Raw genomic sequence first — 10,647 nt, forward strand, 5'->3', positions numbered from 1 at the left:
CAAACCCATTGCTTTCTATGCAGAAGCAGATTAGGTTTGCTGTACTGTTAGATCACTGTGTTGGCTTCAGTTAGTTCTGTTTTCCTCCACATTTTTTCAAGCAACAAACCCCCAAAGAACAGTTTCCCCCTGGAAGCTTGGCTGGGACTGCTGCGTTGTGTAATGGAGACCATCTTCCAGCTATAAACAACATCATTTACTTAGTTAAACAGGCTTTGTCTTGGTGTTACTAGGGGTCAAATGCTGGTTTTCACCCTGAGAGCAGAAGTGTCATAGCCTTGGCAAGTGGCTTGTCCTGGAGGAAGATGCAAACGTGCTGCTCACACTATCCGGATACTCACATTTGGGGCCATGCCAAAGGCTTTAGTGGATGGAATCTTCATGTTTTCTGTGTTCCTGGCTCAGCTGGGACTGCAAAGGAGCCAGGTTTCTGCTGGTCTCTGTACAGGATGAGTGAGCTGCTCCATGTCCCCAGCCAGGAATGGTCTGTCTCGCTTCTAGCTGAAGCTTTGTAACTCGGTCTGAAGAAGATAGATCACTTGTTCTGGTGTCCTTTTTGTTCTACACAGGCTTTATTTCTGGTTGTTATCCCATTTGTATAGGCCTTGTTTAAGCCCAGCTCTCTGTCTAAATCTGCTTGTTTTGCGATTGATTTCATATTGGGAATTTTCAGAGACCAAAAGTATGGAGTTCAATGGGTGCAGCACGTTTCCAAAGTCACTTATGCGCTTATTTTCCTTACTACTTTTAGTAACTTGTAAAACGCTTAAGGCCAATTATTTGAACAAACAATGTCATAGTGGATAATCTCAGTGTTGGCAGTGCTGTCGTCTGGACACAAACAGCTCATAAAAGAAACGCCTTGGAAACTTTCTGAATGCTAGATGTGGAAAGAGCGTCCCTCTTCCCTCTGAACTGCCTGTGCCACACTGCACTAGGAGGTGCAACCAGATACTGAACTGCTTCAAAAATTGTTTTCCAGTAGATGAATGGGAGCAGAGCTCTTTGATATCATATTCTGATGGGTCCCAGCAGTCTCGTCCTTGTGCTCACTGCTGTGCTGCTGCAAAGTGGAAAACTAGGGATTTCCCTAGGCCTGCTCAGTGCTTCCATGTAAAATCTTGGCTCCAGGAAATAAAGTGAAACACTGACTAGCATCTTCCCTTTAAAACTGTTAGTAGTTCTCCATCCTGGCCAAAATACTGGGTTGTCAGAGAGAGAACCCCTGCCAGAAGTGATTATGCTTCAGAAGTACCCGAGGCAGTGTTAAGACCCAGCACACCAAGACAAGGACCATGGATGCTGGGCGTGAGCAGGACTCACGGCCTCAGACATCAGTTTTCAACTGGGGGCTGGTCACAGCTGCTGTCCTCCCTAAAGCCCCAAAAGGGATGTGACAGCAGCATTCTCCACAAGAGTGTTCTGGGGCTGGTGAAGGATGAAGTAGGTTCTCTAATCTTACTCACAACACTGAACAACTAATCCCTAAAGAAACCCTTAAACAAACAAAAGTGGGAAGGAGGAATGCATATAAAAGTTTATGGAGTGCTGGGGGAGCCCAGCTGCAGGCAGGATGGTTTCGGTGCGTGCGTGCAAAAGGCTCGTTGTCCATCATGATGTGAACACACTGTCCAGCACGATGCAAACATGTTGCTCCCAGGCTGTGTGCGTGCGCTGAGTCCCCTTCTCCTGCTGCTGCCCTAGGACTATTTTTTTTTCAGAGTTGGGGAATCCTGTTGTAAATCAGCACCGAAGGGGTCAGAGCCTTGCTGACCTACACTGAGATATGTGTTCTGGAGAGCACGTTTATGAGAGATTTTTCTGTCTCACTTTCTCCAAAAGAAACAAAGCCCATGAATATGGCCTGTATTTAGGTCCCATGTTTCTTCGAGAATTTGGCAGGCTGGCAAGGTTTAACCTCAGGAGCTGGCTCTGATGGTCTGCTGGAGCAGTCTGATACACTGCCTTTTTGGAATATTCCATCCCTGACAGAAATACTTCCCTATGAAAACTAAGACCTGAGAATTGGAGTGCATTAATCCATGTTGTAAAAATGTGCACAGCTGATCAGAAGTTGTTCTTTGAATATTGTGTATATTTTTGTTTTGTTTTGTTTTTCTTTAAACACTTCTAGTGATCACTTCAGGTGTATGGGCTTGAGGGCAGAAAGGAAAACCTGAGTTTGCTGTAAGCGTGAAGCAAAAATTCTGGATTCTCTTGAACTGTGCTCTTTTTCAGTTCCTTGATATAAAAGACATGCACAAAATCCTTCCTCAAATACATGCTCCAGGAAGCACTAGCTCCTTACCGTTTAAAACTGAATAGGTTTTCTTGTGGTGAAAACTCCCACCTTTTGAAACTTCCCAATCAGATGAACAGTAAAAAGCTCAAAGACTCTGCCCCTGTGCTGAGCTCTGTGCTGGGTTCTGATGCAGCAGGTCCGTGTGCTGGGCCAGAACGTGCATTTAGGAGCCTGGCTGCGAAAGCTGAACAAATATGTCCTGCAAGCTCAGGAGGCATTAGCTCAGCTGCAGTATTGCATGGCACAAGGCTGATTTATGCACAGACAGCTTGGGCATCCATACCGGGCATGCCTTATATCATGCAGATGCTCCTGTACTGGCAATGCTCAGAAATAGAGACATAGAGAAAGAAAGAGAGAAAGAGAGAAAGAAAGAAAGAAAGAGAGAGAGAGAGAGAGAGAAAGAAAGAAAGGAAAGAAAGGAAGAAAGGAAGAAAGGAAGAAAGAAAGAAAGAGAGAAAGAGAGAAAGAAGAAAGAAAGAAAAAAGAAAGAGAGAAAGAAGAAAGAAAGAAAGAAAAAAGAAAGAGAGAGAGAGAGAGAAAGAGAGAAAGAAAGAAAGAAAGAAAGAAAGAAAGAAAGAAAGAAAGAAAGAAAGAAAGAGGAAGAAAGAAATAAAGAAAGAAAGAAAAAAGAAAGAAAGAAAGAAAGAAAGAAAGAAAAAGAAAGAAAGAGAAAGAAAGAAAGAAAGAGGAAGAAAGAAATAAAGAAAGAAAGAAAAAGAAAGAAAAAGAAAGAAAGAAAGAAAGAAAGAAAGAAAGAAAGAAAGAAAGAAAGAAAGAAAGAAAGAAAGAAAGAAAGAAAGGAAAGAAGGAAGAGAGAGAAAGAGAGAGAGAGAGAGAAAGAAAGAAAGTAGGGGAAATAGATGAGGCAGAGCTTTTGCACATCACTAAATGGAGCTTTGGAGCAAGAACTTGGGGTCAGATAAGGAATCAGATACATTGAGCAATGCTGGGGGGGAGAAGCAGAGCAGGATTTGGCAAAGGACAGCACAAGGTATGGCCTACTAAGAGATATGGAGCCAGCACAAAGTTTTGAACCTTTTTTGAGGTACCAGTAGAACAGAATAGATACAGCCAGTGTCTGAGAGGATCAAAACTGCATCTGTAAGGGAAAACATCATATTTAAATCTAAACAGTCTGGGTTTGTTATCTTTGCAAAATAAACATTCTCGAGCATTTGACTTTTTTCCATGCTTACAAAGTGCACTGGATGTTGGACGAAAAACAGAGTGAGATCTTCTATAGGCCGTTTGCCTGCAAAAAAGTTAGTAGCAAGAATTCCTAGCTGAGGGTGTCCTGTCACATACGGCTAGTAAAATATTGAATGAATTTGGATCAGAGTGAGTGCTGACCTCTCATGTCATTCCTTTGAGCGCCAGCAGTCCTCCAGATCTGAGGCGGGGTGTGTAGATGGATGACTGGCTGGCAAAAGGCGCATTTCTTTTGCTTTGCAGTAAGATATGTAACCTCGGCACTTGTACATCCTGTATGCTCCCACTGATCTATTTTGTGGATGTTTAGTTTGTAAAAAGGACAGAGGTCTTGCAGTGTGTCTGTAGAAGACGCATCATCTGTTTAAAACCTCTTGAGCAAAACAACTATGTCTCCTGGTGCAGGTTGTAGTATGTGTGAACTGAGCACAAATCTTCATCATAAAAGTTTTTGATTATGTCTTGACTTTTTCAACCCCCAAGCCCTTATGGATATTATTGTTTCCTTCACATTTTTCTCCCCCCCCACTTTTTTTTTTTTTTCTGAGTAATGCAAACTTCAGCAGTTCCAGGGTGTCTCCCCTTCTCGTCTGCCCTTTCCATGACAACCTCAAATGCAGGGGTGGAGGAAATGAGTGAGAAAAGGAAGAGAAAGAGATGACACAAATACAAAGTAAAAATCTATGGAACCGGTGAGAGTGTGCATTGGGGAGATTCATATGAGTGCTGAGATGCCAGGGATGTTCTGACATGTAAGTTGGCTAAACCTGGCTGTGAAACACAGTGCTCGAGCCTTTGGGACAGATGAGGGGATCTCCCATCCTGTGAAGTGATTTGGTACTGCCCTCCCTCAAGATACCTGTGCTGCTTAGGTCTGCTTCTGTGTTAAACCATTTCATTCTCAGCATGCCATTTCCTTGAGATATTTGAACTTTCTTTCCCTTCCAGATTTTGCTCCAAGTACAGGCACCATGTGTGCTTGCAGCCTGACAGTCCTGACCACTGTCTGCTTTGTTGTTGTGTCCATGAAGCTGCAGATCAGCTGCACTGTGATAAATAAAATGCTGCATGGGATTCCCCTTCTTTAAATAACCGTCTCTTTTTGCATAGAGAATACCAAGAGCCGGACTGTAATATGAGGCAGACAAAAACAAAAGCTGCCAATTTGGATGCTTGAACTCCTCTTCCTGCCTTGACAAGTATCTCTCTCTTCCAGGAGATGTTTACGAGTTTGCTGATGAGCATTTCCAGTGCTCTTTGCAGTTCCTTCTGCGTGAAAGACACAGATGGGCAGAAAGGTGAGTTTGTTCTCCACAGCTTACTCAGACCATGGGTTTTTTTCTTTCTTTTTTTTTTTTCTTTGTTTGGGGGCGGGGTGGTGGTGTTTTTTGATTTGTTTTGTTTTAAGATACTGGTAAAACGCTGTTTTCTCTGTTTCATCTCTCTCCTAGGTCTCACTGGTGTAAGCAGAGCCTGCTGGTTACGGAGCCTGTGATGCCCATTGCCTCTGGTGTGCTGCACAGTCCCAAAGCAAGGGCAGGCACTGGGCTTTCCCCCTAGCCACTGGGGTCAGACACCCTCCACTGCAGGGCTACACTAGCATTCAAAGAAGTGGATGAGTGTGGGTCCATGCTGGTGAGGGACAGCGGCTGGCAGCAGCTGGTGCTGCTGGCAGGGACTTCTGTGGATGCCTTCCACCTGACAAGTGCAGCCTTGCCTGCAGAGCACAGCCCACATCTCCCCGGTAAGATGGGCTGCTGCTGCAGAGGAGATCACAGTTGGGGTACTGAGGCTTCTGGATGTTTACTTTGCCCCAGTTTTCATTCTCCAGCAGCCTTCTTGGATGATGCAGGAGCTTCTTCTAGAAAGAGGCTGGGGCCAGGTGGAACATGAGAGGTGATGGAGGAGGAAGCAGGTGGAAAAACTCAGTTTTGTGTGGATGGGAAGTTAGTGTTATTTCACTGCCTTGCTGATCTGCTAACTTTGATCGTGTGCTACTCCAGTGCAGCCTCAGAGCCAAGTCTTCTCTCTGCCACGTGGATTTTTCCTGCTGTTCTCCTTGGTTTGAGCAGTGTGCATGTCTTCACATGGACTTGGGCAGTGTCTTTCCCATGCTACTAACTGGGATACAGGATCAGCTTTCTTACACAAGCAATGCCGTGATGTTCCCCTGCTTTCTGTTTCTTTATGTTCACATTATGGTCAGTTCTGCCAGTACTAACAGCCTATTCCTCTCTCAAGTTTATTAGCAAGTACTGGGACTCCGTAAAGTGAGTGGGAATCCCGCTGCCTATAGAGGTACACAGATACTAACCTTGGGGCTCTCACCTCTTGCATGTACGTGGAGGGGGGCGCAGAAGGGGACTGCATGTGGGTGTATCCTCCTGGAGAACTCCAGCAAGAACTGCTGGAGAAACCTGCTTTTGATATTTGTGTGATTTTTTTTTCTTTCTTGCTCTTTTTTTGTTTTGTTTTGTTTTGTTTTTTGGTTGTCTTGTTCCTCTCTCCTGATTTACTGCATATGCTCACGTGGCCTTGGAAAGGGGGCTTCTCAAACCGTTTCGCTTCCAAAAGGAAAAGAAGCTGGCAGGCATTCATATTTCAGTCCTCAGTTTATGTAGGTTAAAGTCTCCCAGTGGGAAAATGGAAGATATAAGAGAGCAGAGAGCCGGTGGTGATACTTGTTAGGAGAAAACAGAAGAAAGGAGCACATAACCCTAGAGCTACATCCAGACGAATTAGAGGTTTCAGAGGTATGTTTTCTGTCTGTTGTTCAAACATTTCCTTTGATTTTATACATTTTGTGATAAGATGCCTCATTGTGTCTTAGGTAATTGTAGGAATGACTGTATTTTAGAAGCAGATTATAAGATGTAAGATTTTCACGTGCAGAGAGGACAATGTTTTTATCAATGAAACTTTTTGTTCTCAATAATGTAGCTAAAATCAAGTATTAAATCAGATATAGAATGCTTCGTGACTAGTTCTGAGATTTAAGCTTCCATAGGTTGAAGAGAGGGGTTCAGGACATAAGAGTTAAGGGGGAAAGGAGAATTTAGACCCTTCCCTGAATATTTTTCCTTCTTCCCAAACAAACCCTTCCTCTGTTTTAAGACCTGTTTGATTACAAAATATGGGCTTATGATTCAGTACCTTAAATACCAGCTCACTGCAGAAATCTGTATTAATATTTTCCTATTGAATTTTCTTTACGCTGAGAAAATATAATTAAAATTCAATTTTGTCAGTGTGTTCAGAGGAACATATTGCATATTTTGCATTAAGGAGATGATAAGCAATTGTATACTAAATGGTTAATATAGAAAATATTTTTGAAATGATCAGTTGCCCTCTTTTAAATGAGAGATCATTACTCAACTCTGTTGTCTTTACTTGGTCAAAATTTCTGTTGTTTTAAGGGCCCCATGAGAATTCTTAAATGCCTAACTGATTCCATAAGGACTTAATTAAAAGGAATGGTCTTTTTATTATGTACAATAAAATATTTGTGTCTGATTTCTTTATTGACTATAAAGTCTTGAAGCTTGAAAAATGTTCTGCTTAGAGTACAGACTCGAGAGCCGTTGAACTGGAACAAAGAGATCTGTCAGAGGACTCTCCTATTTTAGCTGTTTTGTAGCCACATTTTTCCCTACTGAAAACCAGCCTTAATCTTTCTAAATGAATGGTAAATACTGATGTTAACTCTAGTGCTTGCAAGGACTGTGTATGTGAGTGTCTATTGCTTATATCTACATGGAAAGTATTTCTTTTATTCTTATGATTAAAAGCCATCATTGGGGCAAGAGATGCAGATTTGAATTGAGAAAGACTCTGATTGTAGGTGACATTTTGTAAAGACCCTTCAGTGTCTTTGTATCTAGCCCCGTGAATTAAAAAAAATCAAAGCCTGCTTTCCTAATAGCTTTACTAAAAGGCTGCTTTCATGCCTGTGAAGTCCCAGGAGATCCTCAGGTGTGAACTACCTAATCCCCAGTGGCAAGTACTGCCTTTTACATTATTTTAACTGTACAGAGTGCTGGAAATAGAATGAGAAAGCAAAGAAAAGGACTGCAAGGAGCTTTAGTGCTGCCTTTGGTCTCAGAAGTTCCTGAACTATCTGCAGCTCTTGAGTCAATGATCTTTCTGCTCAGCTGGCCACAAAAAGCACTATCTGTAATAGCAAATGAAACCCAGCTGCTTGCTTTTCTGCCAGGCTAATTAAAAAGTGTTGTGACCTCTCTAGTGCTAATTGTGTCCTGTTAGTGGGACAGAGGAAAGGAGTCCAACAGGGTTGCCTGGTATTACAGCTCTCAGCTTCCTGACATCATTTTAAAGTATCTTATTTTATTGCGATTCTGTGATTCCAGAACTAAGATGGCTGCAGAGTGTATGTCTAACACATGGTTTCTGATCTGCAGGTGAGCAATGTGATAGAAAAGTGCCGCTAGCACATGAATTTCCTGCAGAAGCTCCCTTTCTGCCAGCACCAGCATGCAGAGTAACTACTCTGTGGTCATCACCACCAGAGAAACTCTCCAAGTCCTCCATACAGTGCTGGCAAACTCATCGGCTGCATTGCGCTCTCTGCCTCCCTGCCCACTTGCCTCTTCAGATTACCAGTTTTCATTAATTCCAGCATTTTTCTCTGTGTTTTTTGTTCTGGGTTTGGTTGGAAACAGCATGGTGGTTGTGGTGCTCTGTCGTGACAGTAGCCCCAAAACAGTTGCTAATATCTACATTTTCAACTTGGCCGTGGCAGACTTGCTGTGCCTCGCCACACTTCCCTTCTGGGCTACCTATTACTCACAGAGGTACAACTGGCTCTTTGGATCTCTCATGTGCAAAATCTCCAGTTCTGTCCTGTGCCTCAACATGTTTGCAAGCACATTTTTTGTTACATGCATGAGTGTGGACCGGTACCATGCTATTGTCCATCCTATTCGATCTCAAAGAAGAACTCCACAACAGGCCTATTTTATAGCGATGGTTGTGTGGGGCCTTGCATGTTTGTCCTCCCTTCCGACTTTTTATTTCCGTGACACACACTACATTAAAAGTTTGGGGGTGAAAGCTTGCATTATGGCATTTCCTCATGAGAATTATGCGAACTGGTCTGTGGGAACAGCCTTCCTCAAAAATGCACTCGGCTTCTTCATCCCCTTGACAGTGATAACAACATGCTACATCTGGATCAGGAGGCACTTGCTAAAAGCACAGGAGTTTGGGAAAAACAAGCAGAAGATGGACAAAGTCCTCAAGCTGGTGGCTGCTGTCGTTGTGGCCTTCTTAATTTGCTGGCTCCCATTCCACATTTTAACCTTTTTGGATGCCCTGGCTCATATGAACATTATTAACAACTGTGATGTGACAGGGATCATCGACACAGCACTGCCGTTTGGCATCTGCATGGCATTTGCCAACAGCTGCATCAACCCTTTGCTGTACTGTTTTATTGGGAACCAGTTTCAGGAGAAGCTCCATCGCTTGTTTAAGCGACGAGTTTATCAGTTCAACAGCCAACAAGAGAGTTCTTCTTTGAGGAAAGGGAGCTGCTTCAGAGACACTGAGACCCCTGTGGGCAGGGAGAGGGGCCCTGAGTCCTTGCTGTAGACACTGGGTTGTGACATGGGGCTGTGTCAGTACAGCAGGCTGCCCATGAAGTGGGGACACTCTTTTCTCCAGTTCCTTTCATTTTTTGTCCTTTTACTCACCAGCTATTTGAAGGAGAATCTGTTTTTTTCTCGTACAGGAGGATTTATTCTTCCTTCCTTTTCACAATGAGCACCAAAGGGAAGATTCTGGCAAATAACTGTATTGACGGCAATTTAAATATCTGCTTATATGTGCCTGAGATCGGGCAAGCGTTTAATACAGAAAGATAAAATACACCAGAGGAACATTTCACCATAGCTACAACTGTGTAGGTGCTGAGTATTACACCCTGACTATGCTGATTTTCTAAAAGAGATTCTCATTAGAGAGTGTGTAAATAAAGCAGTGCAGATACTTCTGTACCTATCTGTAAGAAAATATTTGATCTTTATTATGTACACACACACACACACACATATAGTTTTGAAAATATATTGCTAGAGATAACATTTGTTAAATGCATCAGATATACCTCCTGCTTGCTTGGGCCCAGGATCCTGAGAACAGGTGGAGACATGGATTTGCAAATTGCTGGAGGCAGAAGAGAATTACTGGGGAAAAGTGCTACCACATGCATGTTTTTATACCTTTCTCATAGCATGTAACAGGTTTGCAAACCAGGTAATCATTTCCTTTGATCCAGTGTGGTCACTTTTGACAGTAATGCCCCAGGAACACAATCCTGGTGCACAAAGTCCTGGTGCTACACGGGCGAGATAAGTCCCACACATGGTCCAGCAGCCTTCAGGGAAAGGACTTGCTGATTGTCTGGACTTTTTGCATTTCAAATGTCACTTACTACTGTATTTTTTGGGTACTGTATACAAAAAGACTAAATGACTCTGTCTTGACGCACAGAAGCAAAACCATGGTGTGATTCCTAAGACTTACCCACATCTCAATGCATAAGCTTTCTCATTTGTAAATAAAAGAAAGGGGGAAAAGGTTTTGGCAAATAATGATTCTATTTTGAGTTTATGTTTGATTATTTGAAATTTGCTTTTGCTAAAGAGATTTTGATTCTAACCACCAATGTGGATCCTTCAAAAATGATAGTGTTTGCTAGACTCAATATAAAAGAGGGATTTGTTAGCACCATGCTCAGTTTCCAGCAGGCTGTCCCCAGGCTGGAGGACACAGGGACCAAAAGATAATTGGCTTCAGTGAAATCTGTCCAAAAAGTTACCCTTGAAGCTTGTCTAAGCACTTGTGGGTCCGTAGGTCAGAAATTATACGTGCTGCCAGGGTAACAAGGAGTCTGGTCTCTCTGAAAATCCCAGTGCTGGCCATTGCCTGGGAGCCTTGGGAACAGGCTGCAGGAGTCATATATCGCTCTTAGAGCAGGGGTATGTTGCTTTACTGGTGCCCTTGAAAATAGGATTTTACAAGAAATCTTGCAGCTTCAGAGTGATGTGGGAAGAAAGTTTTGTGCAGAACTGAGCAAAATGGGGCCTTCACCAGGAATAACCACTTCTCCC

General features: G+C 43.0%; 1 protein-coding gene across 6 annotated transcripts; it reads left to right on the forward strand.

Annotated features, from left to right (window-relative positions):
* Positions 1–4,661: 4,661 nt before the first annotated feature.
* Positions 4,662–9,547, forward strand: AGTR2 (angiotensin II receptor type 2). 6 transcript variants are annotated; one of them, XM_083797711.1, is made up of 4 exons: positions 4,662–4,812; positions 4,966–5,812; positions 6,058–6,267; positions 7,936–9,547. In XM_083797711.1, the coding sequence occupies exon 4, from the start codon at positions 8,009–8,011 to the stop codon at positions 9,125–9,127; it is 1,119 nt and encodes a 372-aa protein (XP_083653837.1). In that variant the 5' UTR covers positions 4,662–4,812; positions 4,966–5,812; positions 6,058–6,267; positions 7,936–8,008; the 3' UTR covers positions 9,128–9,547. The 6 variants fall into 6 exon arrangements, with proteins under 6 accessions (XP_083653837.1, XP_083653838.1, XP_083653840.1 ...); XM_083797712.1 differs by having other exon boundaries at positions 4,966–5,258; XM_083797714.1 differs by having other exon boundaries at positions 4,966–5,258; positions 6,120–6,267.
* Positions 9,548–10,647: the final 1,100 nt, after the last annotated feature.

This window comes from Anser anser (assembly GCF_964211835.1).
Source record: "Anser anser genome assembly, chromosome: 13".
Taxonomy (NCBI): domain Eukaryota; kingdom Metazoa; phylum Chordata; class Aves; order Anseriformes; family Anatidae; genus Anser; species Anser anser.

Bases quoted from the DNA above. Each gene is read 5' to 3' on its own strand.
- AGTR2 (XM_083797710.1), top strand. From the start codon at position 8,009: ATGCAGAGTAACTACTCTGTGGTCATCACCACCAGAGAAACTCTCCAA.